This window comes from Sturnus vulgaris, chromosome W (assembly GCF_052056855.1).
Source record: "Sturnus vulgaris isolate bStuVul1 chromosome W, bStuVul1.hap1, whole genome shotgun sequence".
Classification (NCBI taxonomy): domain Eukaryota; kingdom Metazoa; phylum Chordata; class Aves; order Passeriformes; family Sturnidae; genus Sturnus; species Sturnus vulgaris.
The window spans coordinates 44,708,643-44,727,159 of record NC_142282.1 but is presented as its reverse complement, the minus strand read 5'-3'; the positions used below and the strand labels follow the sequence as shown (position 1 = coordinate 44,727,159).

The 18,517-nt window shown below is 42.4% G+C and overlaps 1 protein-coding gene across 7 annotated transcripts in view; it reads right to left on the bottom strand.

The window, feature by feature from the left end:
• The window catches only part of LOC148220225 (arrestin domain-containing protein 3-like), a 69,249-nt gene extending 54,821 nt beyond the window's left edge, over positions 1-14,428 (bottom strand). For all 7 annotated transcript variants that reach the window (XR_015799070.1, XM_088155621.1, XM_088155626.1 and 4 more), the window contains exons 1-3: positions 13,889-14,428; positions 10,158-10,239; positions 5,996-6,143 (exon numbers count right to left, since the gene is read on the bottom strand). Coding sequence is in view for 6 of the 7 variants with exons in the window: in XM_088155621.1 (XP_088011747.1) it covers positions 5,996-6,143; positions 10,158-10,239; positions 13,889-14,168 (510 nt within the window). In the remaining variant the exon portion in view is untranslated. The remainder of the gene's footprint in view (positions 1-5,995; positions 6,144-10,157; positions 10,240-13,888) is intronic.
• Between the last annotated feature and the right edge of the window lie 4,089 nt (positions 14,429-18,517).

Genomic DNA, 18,517 nt, shown 5'->3' with positions numbered 1-18,517 from the left:
CTATTATACCAAGGACCCACCACTCAGGAGCCCTTGATAACTTTTAAGGTGGGTCCGGATCGAGAGGAGGTGTGTTTTCTGCTAGACACAGGGGCCTCTTGGTCCACCTTAAATTTTATACCTAAGGGGGGGAAATTGTCAAAAAGATCCTTGGTTATTCAAGGAGTAAGCGGGAAGGATGAGCGAGTGCATTTTATTCAACCGCTGTTAATAGACGTGGGGGACAGATTTGAACTGCATGAATTCTTGTTTGTTCCTAATTGTGATTGTAATTTACTGGGAAGAAATTTGATGGCTAGAATGGGAATGCAAATTAGCATTGTAAAGAGTGACACGGAGTCCAAAACTGTCCTATCTTTTGTGTAAAATGTCTGAGAAGGTTTATGCTGAAATAAATCCGGAAGTATGGGCAGCCCCAGGGAAATATGGGAAACTGGACATAGAGCCTCTCCAAATTACTTTGAAGCAACCAGGACAAGTGGTGTCTAAAAAGCAATACCCTCTTTCAAGGGAGGGAAAGAAGGGGTTACAGCCTGTCATTGAGTCCCTGCTAAAGGCAGGTCTTTTAGAGCCGTGTATGTCTCCCTATAACACTCCTATCCTGCCGGTTAAGAAACCAGATGGAACCTACAGAATGGTGCAGGATTTAAGAATAATAAATGATATTGTCAAACCAAGGCATCCCACAGTTCCAGATCCATACACAATCCTGAATCAAATCCCTTCTTCACATCAGTATTATTCTGTACTGGATTTGAAGGATGCTTTCTGGACGTGTCCAATCACAGAAGATAGTAAACAGTATTTTGCTTTTGAGTGGAAACAGGAGGAAGGAAGGAAAACGGTAAAACAACAATTGACATGGACAGTCCTCCCACAGGGATATACAGAGTCACCAGTTCTGTTTGGGCAAGCTTTGCAGAAAATATTAAGAGAGTTTACTCCACCCTCAGGACTCAAGTTGTTGCAGTATGCAGATGATTTGCTCTTATCAGGGGAACAGGAAAAGGTGGTTGAAGAGGCTACTGTAAAGCTGCTTAATTTTCTTGCTAAAAAAAAAGACTTAGAGTATCCAAAAAGAAAGCGCAGTTAGTAGAAAAGAAGGTCAAATATTTGGGACACATTCTGTCTGAAGGGTTACGGTGTATTGATCCAGAAAGGATACAAGGGATTTTACAGGTACCATTACCCCAGACTAAAAAGGAGTTACGGCAGTTTTTAGGGTTGGTGGGGTACTGCAGAGCATGGATCGAGGATTTTTCTGTGGTGGCCAGACCTTTATATAACTTTTTGACCCTAATGTCGTGGTATGGACACCAGAAGGAGAGAAAAGCTTTAAGAAATTAAAAGACAAATTGGTTAATGCCCCAGTCTTAGCTCTTCCAGATGCAGAAAAAGAATTTCAGCTATATGTGGATGTCAAACAGGGTCATGCTAAAGGAATTTTGGTGCAAGAGCATGGGGGAACACGGAGACCTGTTGCCTATTTTTCGAAGTTGTTAGACCCGGTGGCCAGAGGCTGGCCCCATTGTCTGTAGAACTGTGCAGCCACAACTCTGATGGTGGCTGAGGCCCGAAAGCTGACAAGGGGAGGGTATCTCATTGTTAAAGTCCCACATCAGATTTAAAGCTTTGTTAACTGAGAGAGCCTCTAAGTAGATGACGAATGCTCGATTATTACAGTATGAATCTTGTTTAATGGAACAGGAGGATTTAGAATTTAAAAGTGGGGAAGATTTTAATCCAGCCTCTTATTTAAATGGCCCTAGAGAAAAGGGGGGCCAGGAAGAAATCCATGATTGTATCCAGGTTATAGACCTCCAGACACGGGCTAGGCAAGATCTACGGGATATTCCCTGGCCTGAGGGAGAGAATGTGTTCCATTGATAGGTCCTCAAAGGTGGTAAAAGGGAAACGATTTACAGGATACTCTATCGTGAATGGGAAGCAATTAAAGGAAGGGGGAAGGTTACCATGTACCTGGTCAGCTCAGAGAGCAGAGTTGTACGCGCTTGTGAGAGCCTGTGAATTATACCAGGACAAGACAGTGAATCTCTTTACTGATTCTAAATATGCATATGGGGTGATACATGCATTTGGAAAAACTATGGAAAGAAAGAGGTTTATTAAGCTGCAGAGGAAAGACGTTAGCTCACGAGAACTTAATCTCTCGCCTATTGGAGGCAGTGAATTTACCAAAAAGGGTGGCAATAATCCACATTAAGGGGCATCAGGCAGGATGGTCGGAGGAGGCAATAGGAAACCGACTGGCTGATGAAGAAGCTCGGAAAGGTGCATTGTTGCCAGAAGTCTCTAAGATCCTGCCTTTGCTCCCAGTAACTGCACCGCTGCCAGAGAAACTCTCTTTTCCACCAGAGGAACTTGAGATAATTAAAAAGAGTGGGGCAGAGGAAAGAGAAAATAATTGGTTTACAAGGGATGGTAAGCAGTGGATACCAAAAGCTCTGGCCTTACAATTGTTAAAACAACTTAATGAAGGGAGTCATTGGGGCTCCCGAGGACTGGCAGAAGCCTTCCTCAAAATGAACACTGCTGTCGGACTCTTTAGCCTGGCAAAGCGAGCTATTGAAGGTTGTTTGACTTGTGCTAAAACCAATAACAAAGTTACAAAGAAACTTGCCAGGGGAGGGAGGCGTTGGGCAGTACGTCCCTTCCAGAGATGCCTGGTAGATTTTACTGAAATGCCTCGAGTGGCAAGATTTAAATATCTTCTGGTAATAGTATGTCAATTAACCGGGTGGCCAGAAGCATTTCCAACTGTTTCAGCAACTACAAGATCAGTTGTTAAGGTATTTTTGGAACAAATAATTCCAAGATATAGGATGGTGAAAGCAATAGATTCAGATAGGGGAACTCATTTTACAAGAAAAATTCTTCAAGGAGTTATGACTGTTGGAGTCAGCAAGTCAGGAGTTTCTCTGAATCCTTCAGGGAGAGATCAGAATGCAGGGATTGAGTTGAAACCTTTAGATGGATTGAAATATATTAGGCCTCTCACTTATAAGGCAGAGGTGAAGATATAGGTTGTAACATAAGAGAGAGAAAATAAGTAAGTAAATGGAATAAGTTTTAAGTGCTTTTAGTAAGCAAAAGGTCTTAGATGCCTGAGAAGTAGTACATATTCTAGTGAAGGTTGAAAAACATACTAGTGTTTCCTTAGGGGCTCCAAGAACCTAGCTTCAGACATAATAGAGTTAGAGTTAAGAATATTGCTTACATTTTTCAGTTAGAACAAGATCGGCTATGAACATAGTCTATAAGAAGTCTGGTGTGCTAAGAAACCAGAATTCTAATAGGTTAAGAAGTAGTGGTCCGAGTTTGTGTCTTAGCTAGTTGGAAAGTTTCTATAAAAGAACATGCATCAGGGAGAGCTGGTGCTCTATGCCATGGCTTTTTGCCATGTGCATTTTGCCACTGCAGCTTTGCCATTGCTTTATGCCATTGCTTTGCTTTGCTTTGTTTTTGCTTTTGAGACTGATGTGCTTCTGCAATAAATAACTTTATAGCAACTATTAGCCGCTTTGCTATTTACACAAAAGAAGAATAGGCCCAACAGTGTGGGTGCCCAAGAGGCACCCGGAGGTTCCCCGAAACCTCACATATGACTGCTTTAGGGATACAGTGGAACCTCCATACCCCCTGGCACCCCCAGAGTTCAGGTTAGGTTGAGAGGATGAATGGAGAAATAAAGAAACATCTCCTGAAGCTGGTGGTCGAAACTAAGATGCCGTGGGTACAGCTCCGGCCCCTGGCTTTAGCAAGAATAAGAGCCAGACCCAGGGGAGATATTTAATTATCTCCCTTTGAATTGATGTTTGCAATTCCTTACCCTTGTAATTATCAGCCTAGTGGGGGGATAGAGATAAGTGATGTGTATTTAAAACAATATGTGGCCAGGATACTGTCTCTTGTGAAATCTCTTCGACAGGAAGCTCAGCTGGCACAGACCGTGCCTTTGGACTTGGCTGTTCACAACATCCAACCGGGACACTGGGTCCTAGTTGAGGGGTGGAAAGAAGCACCACTGGTGGCGAAGTGGCGTGGACCTTTCCAGGTGTTGCTGACCACAGAAACAGCCATCAAGACAGCTGAACACGGGTGGACCCATCACACTCGGGTCAAGGTCTCTGCAGCCCCAGAGATTTGGACATCTCAGCTGCAGGAGAAGGACGGGAAGCCGCGACTGACACGCCTCAGGAGTGGACTGGAGCAGCAGCCAGTGCGTCGACATCGGGGGAAGCCTCGTATGCCTAACCACAGACTGCCTGCTGAAATAGTCTGTATGGGCATCCCTCCTCTCAGATCTCCAGTCACTGGGGGCCAACCCTTGCTGTCATTGTTTTCTTTATGTTAAGCTGTTTCTGTGCCTTCACTCGCCACAGGTGGTGTGGAAGACAACGTGAAAGTAAAAATTAAGAGATTAGATTACACAATCAGAATGTTTCTCTTAATAATGTTACCTTTATATTATCAGTTAGGTTGGGGCCAAGAATGGGAAAATAATTTTTGACCTTAGGAGAAGAAGTAGCAAAAACCTTTAACCTTAGCAATTGTTGGGTCTGTGGAGGGCCAGGGGGATCTGAAAACTAGCCATGGGTAGCCAGCCCAGTAGAACCTAAATGGTGGGTCAGCACCCTAAGTGAAGTCCATAATGGAACAGGATTTTGGGATGAAGAAGGAAGTCCATGGCGGCTTCATTCTTCTGAAAGAGGCACTATTGTCTAAATAGGCAAATAGATGACAATGGAAAGGTGGTGAAACAAATAGCAAAATGAATAAGAAAATTAGCTCATGTGCCAGTTCAAACATGGAAAGGATGGGAATGGGACACGTTTTCTTGGCTACCTAGTGGACTATGGGTTAAACAACTGCTTTTTTCCCTCTTATGTGTTGTAGCAACTCTAATCTTTTTACCATGCATGATCCCTTGCTTAGTACAACTTATTCAACATGTGATCAAAGGGATGCAGGTAATAGCCACGCCTACTGATCCAGAAATGGTTACAAAAGGACAGAAATTGATGTCACTCCAAATAATTACAAAACAAAAAAAGACTCAAGAGCAAAAAATTAAATCAATGATAGCTAAAGTTTGTAAAAACAATTATTAAAAAAAATAAAAGAGGAGGGATTGAGAGTAATGTTGAATTTGTCTTTACAAATGAGCTGTGGATCTGCTTGTAGATAAGGCTAGCACTGAGAGATAAAAGAAACAATGGGATGGATTCCACTGATTGATGAATGGAAAGAGATATTTGCCTTTACAAACAAACTGTAGGGCTGCTGATAAATGAAATTGGATATCGAAAGATGAAAGAAGCAACGGGGGGAAAACTATGAATTCTATAAGAATTAAAAATTAAAAGGGAGGGTTATACATTAGAGGGGAATTTCAGGTATCAGGCGTTCCGGGAAGTCTGTGCCTCTCAAGTACCTAAGCCAATGGGGAAAGAGAGAGGGAAATGCGGCCGGGAAAATAGGATAAAAAGGAGGCTGCGTCCTCCAAAAATTTGAGAGATCCCAGGGGAATGTCCCATGGCCTCTCCCTTTATTCGAATAAAGCAAAAAGGACTCCTCTGTCTCCTTTTTGGACATAAACCTCTGGTGTTTGTGGATTAATTTTCCTGACAATATTAAGCATTGCATTGTTCCTTCATAGATTATTCTTTATAATTTAAGAGGACCAGTTCACCAAATGTTTCTTCCTTAATGAGTCTACAATTTGTTAGTATCAGTTTAGACCCACAAATGCATTTTACGTCTTGTAAAGATCAAACAACTCCAAGTACAGGATAACTTAGCCTTCAAAATACCAGCAGTTAAGAGTTGTTAAACTGATATAATACTTAAAAGAAGAGCTGTACTTAAACTAGCAAATAAATATTAGGTTAAGTTACATGCTGACGTTGTTTCAGTTATTATACTTCATTATTTTTATGTCAGAAAAGGAATGAGTAGTTCTGTCAGTTCTTACCAGTAACGCAGGAGTGTTGATATCTATATGTTCAAAGACTGTAAATGCCTTCTTTAATTTTACTGGTAGAAGCCAAGGCCTATGTAATTCAGCTTTCACCCAATACCGCACACTGCCGTGTCTGCCTTCGAATGAGGTAGCAAGTGGTCTGTGCAGGACAAAGGTCAAAGTTGTAAAGTTTTTCTCTCATTCCAGTAACAATGCAATTGATCAGATTTTGAATTAGTATGTTGTTGGGGTTTAGGATTTTTCCTTTTGCTTCTTTCTCTTAGGGAATTTCTCCCATTTTGTTGCTAAGAAACAATAACGACCGGTATTTAAGAGAGACAAAAGAAGTAACCATAGAGAAGAGGGAGGAGTGCAGTTGGCTGCACTATCGTAGCTGAGGGGGCATTCTCCTGGGAAGGGATGTCTCGAGATTTGGGCTGGGCGCAGCTCCCAGCCTTCTCTTGCTCTCTCGGCGTCGGAGGAGGACGACTGAGTTGCTGCTTACTGGGGGTGGGGGGGGAGGGGAAATCGCTGCCGCCCCCGGAGCCCAGCCCTGTCCTGCTGCTTCTGCCGTGGGTGAGCCTTTGCTCGTGAGAGCAGCCACTGAATTGGGACCTTATTAACACCTTCCTCACTAAAAAAAAAAAAAAAAAAAAAAAAAAAAAGTACCTTCTCCATCTGCTCGGGTACCTCAGGGGAAACCAGGGGATCCCGAGCCCTTTCCCCCTCCCAGGGAGCCTCTCCCTGCCGTGTTCGGGAGCCGGGCTGCCACTGCCCAGCCCCCGCCCTTTCTTTGCCACTGCTCCGGGGTTTTTTGCTACACTGTAGCCCGCACCCTTTGCCTGCCGGGACGCCCCGCGGTTCCAACTACAGCTGCGGAATTTCTGATACATCTTGTCTACCACTCCGGGATTTTGCTCGTCCCTGCTGTTCCAGCTTGCTGCTTCCGAGGTCCCTGCTACAGCTCCATTTGCTATGCAGGGGGGCACCAGGATCGGCTGCCCCTGGGGGTTTGTAAAGGAAGCCAGCCCCTTTTCCATCCCTTCTGCCGGCTGTGCCCACCATTGTCCACGTGCAGAGAGACGACCGAACTCGCACCACAGCGCCCCCTGCAGCCGCAGGGGAATCGTCGCACCTGCCCTGCCCAGCTGGGGAGCCACCAGCGCCCCTGCCGGCTGTGACCGTAACTACACCAAAGGGGAAGGTGCCTGACAGCCGAGAGAAGGCTGTTACTGGGTTTCTGGTTTTGTTTGTTGTTGATGCCATTGTTGTTGTTTGTTTGCCCTGATATACATACTAGTAAAAAACTGTTATTCTTTTTCCCATATCTTTGCCTGAAAGCCCCTTAATTTCAAAGTTATAAGAATTCGAAGGGAAGGGGGTCATATTCTCCATTCCAAGGGAGGTTCCTGCCTTCCTTGGCAGACACCTGTCTTTCAAACCAAGACATATATAGAACTGTATTTTTCATGTATCATAATAAGCATAACTTATTTGCAACATTTGCATATCTCAGAAAAACATAATGTTCAAGTTGGGGAATTGTGCAAGAAAAGTGCCAGAAGAATACACATCTCCTTTAGAGGCCATTTTCAAGTGTAGAATAAAGCATGCCCTTTTAAGGTCAAATTAAGACCACCAAGAAAAATTAGCATTAGTACCATCCCATTATTATTTTGGACATTGCATTCTGTTAATAATTGTGTATTATTTACTTGGCTGGTATCTCAGTGGTTTAACTAACTAAATGCTTTTGTAGCTTGTTTTGCCTTAAGTAGAGTAGTTCAATATTTCAGTGTAGAGTTCTGAAGAGAGAGCTTTTGAGCATCATCCAATTTTCCTTTACCCTGATGAGATCATCTTAATATATATACACACACACATATAAAAAATATAAAGACTATTCTGCTCTGAATGCTGAAAGACAAAGTCCTTTTGGGGAGTTGAAGAGGGGAAAAAAAATGCAGATAGGGATGTCAAACCTTTCAGCATTACCCTTTTATCCTCTTCTCCTTCCTCCTCCTTCCCTCCTCCACTATCATAAGATGAAGGAACTAAGATTTGTATATTCCAGTCATGTCCAGTTAACTGTAACTTGTCTTTTCCTAACACTTTCATCCTTTAATCTCCAGGAAGATTTTTTATATTGCACTATGTTTGAAATGCATCATAATAAAAGATAAGTTATGGGCAAAGCTTCCCTCCCTAAATTCTATATCAAATAATACTACAAGTTTGACATCTCTGTTTGCACATCTGAAATGTTTACTTATTTTTTCTTAATAACGCAAATGAAAGGATTTTCTAAGCAACCTTCAATATTTCATCCTGCTGCAGTATCCTCTAAGAAAAAAAAAAAAAAAATCAGTAAGGCCAGTCAGCATATTGGTTCTTTTCACTATTGCTTTGTACTTGGTTGCACTGGATCTGGCTGGGATTGAGTTAACTTTCCTCATAACAGCCCGTATAGTAGGGTGCGCACACACACAGACACAGGCACACAGGATGACCAGATGGGCAGGGCTGACAGACATTCATGGCTATGGTGTTTGTCTTCTCAAGCAACCATTACACATACTGAGGCCCTGCTTTTCAGGAAGTGACTGGACATTTGCCTGCTGATGGGAAGTAGTGAATTAATTCTTATTTTTGCTTTGCTTCCACATACAGCTTTTGTTTTTTCTTATTAAAACTGCCTTTATCTTGACCCAGAAGCTTGTCCATCTTATTTTCTCTCCCTGGCCTGTTGATGCGGAAGAATGGGAGAGCAACTGCATGGAGAGCCGGCAGGCAGCCAAGGTCAACCCACCACATTGGTTGTGTTTAAAATAACTTTTAGAAATATTCCATGGATACAAAATAGCAAGAAATGGTAAGGAGGCAGTGTCAAACTAGTGTTTTTCAGGCCTTTTACTACCAGCCTTCATTTTTTCCAGTATTATTAAAAATGCCTTCATAGTTATTCTTTCAACTCACTTGGCAAGACCTTCAGTGTTTTAATCAATTATTGTGCTATTTTAGTGGTCATATTTCAACATTTCTTCCAACTCAAGGGAATATCAATATCATCCTTATCACTTCTTATAGAAGAGTTTTTCATCTGAACCTTAAATTGACTTCTAAAAGTTTCCACATATATTCATCATCTTCAGCATTCTAATATCGACTGTAAAGCCCTGTGCTATTTGCGGAAACTGATCTGTAAAAGCATTTATCATCTGCCGGTTCTGTTAAAGCCACTCCCTCTAATAAGCAGATGTTTTATAACTTTAATATTAGGTATCAGTCTAATATTCTGCCAATTTTTTAACCTTAATGACTTTGGCACTTGGCTTTTACAGTAAAAGGCTTCTCCTACCTCCTTTCTTTCATCTATTTCCAGACTCTCTCCGTTCCTTCATATTTAATTTTCCTGCAACTTGTGTTTGAGCTAATTTCCATGTTGAGAACTCCTCTATGTATAAATCTTCCCTTCACCGTGTATACATTAGACACCTCAAACTTGTGTGTGTGTGTGTGTGTGTATGTGGCAATTTATCTTAAGACTTCTGCTATCACTTTTGCTTCACCTTTACTTTCTGAGTCAAGTGGGATTAGGTATGGGAATGTTTCTTGCTTCATCCACCCATCCATTTGGGTTTTTTTCATCCTGGCTTTTTTGTCTAGAGGTCAGCCTGAGTACATACATCCTATTTGAAGTAGGAAAAAAAAAAATCCAAACACTCTTATTTAGTTCAAATGCAGTTAAGCCTGCCACATCTGTTTCAGACTGAGCCTGAACTGTTAAGCTGTTCTCACTAGGTTCTTATGGCCTGCATGGCTGCAGTAAAATCTTGTTTCATTTAGAAGATACTTCAGCCCTTCTGCAGGACTTAAATGACACAAGTTCCCCTCCCTTCTTCTGTGAAGGGGTCCAATCCTCCATAAGGAGCCAACATACCTCAGTCAAAAGAAAGAGTAACCAATTGGGCAACAACAAGCTTCTGTTTTGTGAACAACTCTTAACTAGTTTAAAAGCAACCTCTTCAGTTTAATGAGATTATGTCCTCTATTGCATGTCTGAGCACAACTCCTACTGCCACTCAAAAGGTTTCTCTCCTTCCATACGATTTTTTCTTAAGCAGGTATCTTAGCCTTCTCTCACACAATCTATGTACTGCATGCAAGTACTTACATCTGTGGAAGCTCAAAGCTGAATGCATATTCATGCCTTCCTGAATGAATGGTGTGAAGGCAGTCTTCGGAGTTGTCATCATCTAGGAGGGAAAAACCCAATATGCTATTCCACCTGTGAACATTTTACATAGCATAATATATGATATAGGTTTCTTCTCCAGAAGAAGAGGGATTTATGCATTCTTTACAATACTAAGAATACAGTGTCTCAGAAACAAATCTCTCCAGTCCATTTGTATTAACTGCTAGATGTATAGCTGCAGAATTGTTAAGGTTAGGTGAGATTCCAAGACTCTCCTGACACAGATGCAGAAGTTAATTTGTTTTAATTTATGATCTTGATTCCAAGTACTGACATAGTTGTAATTGCTGCCATTTCAAGGTCTGCCTGAAAGATCCATAATGGAAACTGTTTTCTGATATGACTTCTAGTTAAAACTTGAAATAGAGCTCTCTAATAGTATTAAGTAATCTTAGTATTGTCTGCTACATTAAATCAATTACATTTAGTAATTCAGCTTCCTCCTATCGCCTGCCTAGCAAGTGTCCAAAACCTGATTTTTAAAAAAAGTGCACAAGCACCACCTAGGAAGTACCAAACAAATTCAGGGGCACGAGAAGTGGCAAACTGTCCAATTAATGCTAACAGCTAACGTATAAAAAATTCAAAGTTTAGCTCGATTTTGCTTTGATAGCAAAGACCCAGATATTTCCTAATTTCAATTAGAAAGCTGACCTTGTTTTATAATCATGATTCCTTGTATTGCTTTAAATGCCCTAATAAATTTGTGGTTTGTTCCGATATAATTACCATGAACCCAGAAAAAAAACCCGCTGATTCCAACAGAATAAAAAGTGATTTAGATAAAACAATTGAGCATCTCATATACAAAAGGGTTGGCATAATAAAGGCACATATAGTGGGATTACACAAAAGACCCTTCCTGTTGTTAATAGTCTGAAGCATCATGAAAGAACACTGCTACATTTTAAGATTTTTTAGTTCCCACTGTTCTGCAAAACTGCTGATGCTCCAATTTCTTTAGTGCACCAGAAATGCTGAAAGAAACCTATGCAAAAATATAAAATCCCTAGAACGCTATTTGCACAAAAGCACCTGTAGCATGTAATGCCACGAAATAACCATCTTCAACACACTGAAAGAGCAAAACAATGTGTATAATGTGTTTTTTTTGTTGTTGTTAAAAAACACTTGCAGAGCTTTGTTTGTTTTTAATTAAAAATGATAGTGTTTTCCTTGCACATACATTTTTTTCATCCCTTCTTCACTTCCTGTCAGATCAGCAGTCCCATTGAGCCTGAACAGCAGCAGCATCAGAATTATGGTAAGCAAGTATTGAGCTGTCAGTGACAGACTAGGCTGGCGCAGGAGAGGACTGGCCTAAACAGGCACGAGCACATCCCCTGCCAACCGCTCATATACATACAGTATACATTACACCCCACTACATTTGCTCAGCAGCTCTGCTCACAGTCTGGCCTGACTACCGCACAGGTAAGGAGAGAGGGGGAGGGCATCACCCACGCCTCACCATCTGCTCCCCTCATACCACAGGGCCATGCTGCCAGTTTGTCCCGTGCAGACACCCCAATCCTGCACTTCTCTCAGGAGCATGTGCTGACCATTTCTGAAAGGCGATTACAGATAGTGCTGGCCAGGGGTGTGGGACAGGAGAGATAACCGAGTGAGAGATGCAAGAGGCTGCAGGGCCGTGTGTCCCAACGGCCGCCCCAGCTCCCTTGCTGGCCCAGTGGATGTGCATGGCAGGAGTTTGAATACTCTTGTCTGTCCCCAGAGGTGGGCATTACCAAGAAAGGCAGTGTGCCCTCTGGAGCCATTTCGCTCTGCCCCCCAGCACACACTAGAGAGCGGGCAAAGGAACTTCCCCCAAGTCCCAGCCCCCTACAATCAGCAGCTGGCATCACCTTAGCAACAGGCTAACAAACCCCAGCAGGCCAATGACAAGGCAGGGATGGAGTGGTCTTCCAGACTATAGTAGGGTACAGGGCGGAGAGTTAAGCTCCACTCTGTGCAGCGAGTGTTCACAGTCCTGCCGCTGCAGCCAAGGGAAAGACAGTGGTGTCCCGGGACAACTGCTTAAGATTGTACATGCTGCACATGTAGCACCAGTCTTGCTTCTGGTGTCGGAATGTGTCAGATCTGTCCCTTCCCTGCCACCTTTTGTTCCCTTTCCAGACAAAACCAAGCACCTACTATCGAGGTCAGCATTTGGATCTGCAGGCCACATACAAAGTCACTGCTGCTGCTTAAGCTGACAGAAGCATAGGATCGCCTTCTTACTCGTAAGGATACATCCTGCTATGAACGACTCAATGCATGCTTGCATGTTTCCGTCATCTGCAAGCCAGAGGTGAATGAATTTTTCGCATGAGAGAATTATTTCTAAGGCAGCAGTATAAAGAATATATGAACTAGAAAGACATCTCATAAGTGACCCGAGTTTACTTGCATCACAGTTACAATTAAAATCGATAGCAACTGCTATTGGCAGAGGATCTCTGCAGTAAATATACTTCAAATTTAAAAAAAAACCAAAAAAACCCCCCACAAACACACATACCCCTCCCCCTTAAACAAAGCCGAAACAACACATCAAAACACCCAACCAAATTATGTACTCAGTTTTAACATTTTCTTGTTCTAGGAACTGAGTCATCATCACCACCACCTGACGTGTGCAACCAATCTGCAGAAAGAAGGAATACTCCCTCCCTTCTTCCCAGGACTGGCCCCAAACAGGATTGAACCGCTTCTAACAAAGGGTGGAAACTTCATAAATAACAAGCTTAGAGTCCCTTGTACTTTCACAACTATGCAAACAACAGATTAGCAAATTTAAGACCCACAATCCCACTCACAATGTAATACCCCATTTCCATACCCCAAAATAAGGGAATTTGCAGGGCATTTTCCATTTCTATAGGGGCTTAGCAGACCAAGTTTTCATTGAATGCAGATTGCAGAACTCCTCAACTCAGAAGCGATGCTCCAATCATACAACCATGACCTCTTATTTGGACTTTCAGACAGCTTTTTACATCTGGGTCCTCCATAGAGGAGTCGAATAAAAGAAATTAAAGTAATTTACAAGTATGCTAGTTTAGAACAAAGGAAGAAATGGAAAATTACGGGTGCGGTGGTGATAGCACATCAAAGTAATCCACAGGAAATCTTATCTGCCAACAATGAATCAACCTTAAAAACAATTCTGCAAGTCAGACCTAGATCTGTTACGCGTCAAAAAGTCTAATGTTACATTTTAATTACACTTAGGATTCGATATGATACTATCAATAAAGCAATTTACTACATATCTGGTTTTGATTTAACAGCTCTTTTCCCCATAGAGAAACAAATAACGCTAATATCGCTAATGAAAAAAAAGGCATTGTATATTAAAAAGCACACAATAAAAACAAATGCAAATACCTATGAAAAGACTGTGTAAAAGGCAGGTATTTTTAAAAAGTCCTGTTTTCAGGTACTTTGAAAATGCACCTCAATATGCTTTTAAGTAAACGTTAAAATAATCAAAAATACAACCTAAGGATGTAACCAGCATTTCCTCATCTTTAGAAATAGTGAACGCTCTGAGACTGCATATTAAAAAGAGATAAACCAAGCAAAGATGCATCTTTTTCTAGAAATATGTCTACATGTAGTGAATGAATAAGCGAAAAGCTTACCTCTTGCATGCCCGACTAGAACGTCCTTATGGTTAAAATACTCTACTTCTTCGGTGTAATTTTGTGTATAGGCAGTGTTGGATCCAGCATTTCTAGATTCGCTCCAACGTACTTTTGCATGTCCTCTTGCATGAATTTTAAGAGCTTTCACTCTAATTTCCCCAGTAACTTCTAAACTGATCCTTCCTGAGACCGTGTCCCCGCTAGAATACACGGGGATATTGCTGTTACTGAGACAGTCAAAGCTTATTGTCAAACTCTTCACCTTCCCCAGGACCATGATTTTTAACGAAGTGTATAAAAATATACTGTAAGGAAAACAAAAAAAAAAGTCAAGGTCTCATACAAAACGCGACCTTCACTTTACACGGAACAACGCCTCTGCCGCGTAAAGAGCCTGCCAACAAAATCAGCGTATCCCCTACGAACGCTTCATCGGAATTACTGAGAAGACAATGGCAGCCGCCCAATACTGCGATATCCTTACAAAGGCAGCTGGCCCGCACACTGCCAGCTCACTTTAAGAACAGCTTCGTGAAAAACAACCACCCTTGCGCATGCGCGAAGCGAGTCGTGGCGGCGGTTTCCTCCGCCACTTGCGTGTCTTTCCTGTCGTGTTCGTTTTTCTTCTATTATTGCTTCCGTCTCATGCAGAGAGTCAGAGCACTCCCTGGTGGAGTCAGGGCTCTACTACGATTTCGAACTCCGCTATTGAGATAGGTACTGAAGAAGTGAGAGAAAAATGTCTGGGGTCGGGGGGACGGGAGGGTCATCATCTCATTCTCATTCTCATTCTCATTCTCATCTCCTGGCACGGCCTGGGGATCCTGGCTGGCTGGCTAGGAGGTGTCTCAGGAGAAGCTGACAGCTGAAATCGGACAGCAGTCCGTGGGCACCAGGCCCCGGATATTGGCAGCAGACGACACAGGTTCTCCCCCAGCCAGAGGTAGCCTGTCTTACAGAAAAGATAGCAACGATTCTGTCAAGGAAATGTTCAGCAGGTCGTTCGAATAGGATGTATGTACTCAGGCTGACCTCTAGACAAAAAAGCCAGGATGAAAAAAACCCAAATGGATGGGTGGATGAAGCAAGAAACATTCCCATACCTAATCCCACTTGACTCAGAAAGTAAAGGTGAAGCAAAAGTGATAGCAGAAGTCTTAAGATAAATTGCCACATACACACACACACACACACACAAGTTTGAGGTGTCTAATGTATACACGGTGAAGGGAAGATTTATACATAGAGGAGTTCTCAACATGGAAATTAGCTCAAACACAAGTTGCAGGAAAATTAAATATGAAGGAACGGAGAGAGTCTGGAAATAGATGAAAGAAAGGAGGTAGGAGAAGCCTTTTACTGTAAAAGCCAAGTGCCAAAGTCATTAAGGTTAAAAAATTGGCAGAATATTAGACTGATACCTAATATTAAAGTTATAAAACATCTGCTTATTAGAGGGAGTGGCTTTAACAGAACCGGCAGATGATAAATGCTTTTACAGATCAGTTTCCGCAAATAGCACAGGGCTTTACAGTCGATATTAGAATGCTGAAGATGATGAATATATGTGGAAACTTTTAGAAGTCAATTTAAGGTTCAGATGAAAAACTCTTCTATAAGAAGTGATAAGGATGATATTGATATTCCCTTGAGTTGGAAGAAATGTTGAAATATGACCACTAAAATAGCACAATAATTGATTAAAACACTGAAGGTCTTGCCAAGTGAGTTGAAAGAATAACTATGAAGGCATTTTTAATAATACTGGAAAAAATGAAGGCTGGTAGTAAAAGGCCTGAAAAACACTAGTTTGACACTGCCTCCTTACCATTTCTTGCTATTTTGTATCCATGGAATATTTCTAAAAGTTATTTTAAACACAACCAATGTGGTGGGTTGACCTTGGCTGCCTGCCGGCTCTCCATGCAGTTGCTCTCCCATTCTTCCGCATCAACAGGCCAGGGAGAGAAAATAAGATGGACAAGCTTCTGGGTCAAGATAAAGGCAGTTTTAATAAGAAAAAACAAAAGCTGTATGTGGAAGCAAAGCAAAAATAAGAATTAATTCACTACTTCCCATCAGCAGGCAAATGTCCAGTCACTTCCTGAAAAGCAGGGCCTCAGTATGTGTAATGGTTGCTTGAGAAGACAAACACCATAGCCATGAATGTCTGTCAGCCCTGCCCATCTGGTCATCCTGTGTGCCTGTGTCTGTGTGTGTGCGCACCCTACTATACGGGCTGTTATGAGGAAAGTTAACTCAATCCCAGCCAGATCCAGTGCAACCAAGTACAAAGCAATAGTGAAAAGAACCAATATGCTGACTGGCCTTACTGATTTTTTTTTTTTTTTCTTAGAGGATACTGCAGCAGGATGAAATATTGAAGGTTGCTTAGAAAATCCTTTCATTTGCGTTATTAAGAAAAAATAAGTAAACATTTCAGATGTGCAAACAGAGATGTCAAACTTGTAGTATTATTTGATATAGAATTTAGGGAGGGAAGCTTTGCCCATAACTTATCTTTTATTATGATGCATTTCAAACATAGTGCAATATAAAAAATCTTCCTGGAGATTAAAGGATGAAAGTGTTAGGAAAAGACAAGTTACAGTTAACTGGACATGACTGGAATATACAAATCTTAGTTCCTTCATCTTATGATAGTGGAGGAGGGAAGGAGGAGGAAGGAGAAGAGGATAAAAGGGTAATGCTGAAAGGTTTGACATCCCTATCTGCATTTTTTTTCCCCTCTTCAACTCCCCAAAAGGACTTTGTCTTTCAGCATTCAGAGCAGAATAGTCTTTATATTTTTTATATGTGTGTGTGTATATATATTAAGATGATCTCATCAGGGTAAAGGAAAATTGGATGATGCTCAAAAGCTCTCTCTTCAGAACTCTACACTGAAATATTGAACTACTCTACTTAAGGCAAAACAAGCTACAAAAGCATTTAGTTAGTTAAACCACTGAGATACCAGCCAAGTAAATAATACACAATTATTAACAGAATGCAATGTCCAAAATAATAATGGGATGGTACTAATGCTAATTTTTCTTGGTGGTCTTAATTTGACCTTAAAAGGGCATGCTTTATTCTACACTTGAAAATGGCCTCTAAAGGAGATGTGTATTCTTCTGGCACTTTTCTTGCACAATTCCCCAACTTGAACATTATGTTTTTCTGAGATATGCAAATGTTGCAAATAAGTTATGCTTATTATGATACATGAAAAATACAGTTCTATATATGTCTTGGTTTGAAAGACAGGTGTCTGCCAAGGAAGGCAGGAACCTCCCTTGGAATGGAGAATATGACCCCCTTCCCTTCGAATTCTTATAACTTTGAAATTAAGGGGCTTTCAGGCAAAGATATGGGAAAAAGAATAACAGTTTTTTACTAGTATGTATATCAGGGCAAACAAACAACAACAATGGCATCAACAACAAACAAAACCAGAAACCCAGTAACAGCCTTCTCTCGGCTGTCAGGCACCTTCCCCTTTGGTGTAGTTACGGTCACAGCCGGCAGGGGCGCTGGTGGCTCCCCAGCTGGGCAGGGCAGGTGCGACGATTCCCCTGCGGCTGCAGGGGGCGCTGTGGTGCGAGTTCGGTCGTCTCTCTGCACGTGGACAATGGTGGGCACAGCCGGCAGAAGGGATGGAAAAGGGGCTGGCTTCCTTTACAAACCCCCAGGGGCAGCCGATCCTGGTGCCCCCCTGCATAGCAAATGGAGCTGTAGCAGGGACCTCGGAAGCAGCAAGCTGGAACAGCAGGGACGAGCAAAATCCCGGAGTGGTAGACAAGATGTATCAGAAATTCCGCAGCTGTAGTTGGAACCGCGGGGCGTCCCGGCAGGCAAAGGGTGCGGGCTACAGTGTAGCAAAAAACCCCGGAGCAGTGGCAAAGAAAGGGCGGGGGCTGGGCAGTGGCAGCCCGGCTCCCGAACACGGCAGGGAGAGGCTCCCTGGGAGGGGGAAAGGGCTCGGGATCCCCTGGTTTCCCCTGAGGTACCCGAGCAGATGGAGAAGGTACTTTTTTTTTTTTTTTTTTTTTTTTTTTTTAGTGAGGAAGGTGTTAATAAGGTCCCAATTCAGTGGCTGCTCTCACGAGCAAAGGCTCACCCACGGCAGAAGCAGCAGGACAGGGCTGGGCTCCGGGGGCGGCAGCGATTTCCCCTCCCCCCCCACCCCCAGTAAGCAGCAACTCAGTCGTCCTCCTCCGACGCCGAGAGAGCAAGAGAAGGCTGGGAGCTGCGCCCAGCCCAAATCTCGAGACATCCCTTCCCAGGAGAATGCCCCCTCAGCTACGATAGTGCAGCCAACTGCACTCCTCCCTCTTCTCTATGGTTACTTCTTTTGTCTCTCTTAAATACCGGTCGTTATTGTTTCTTAGCAACAAAATGGGAGAAATTCCCTAAGAGAAAGAAGCAAAAGGAAAAATCCTAAACCCCAACAACATACTAATTCAAAATCTGATCAATTGCATTGTTACTGGAATGAGAGAAAAACTTTACAACTTTGACCTTTGTCCTGCACAGACCACTTGCTACCTCATTCGAAGGCAGACACGGCAGTGTGCGGTATTGGGTGAAAGCTGAATTACATAGGCCTTGGCTTCTACCAGT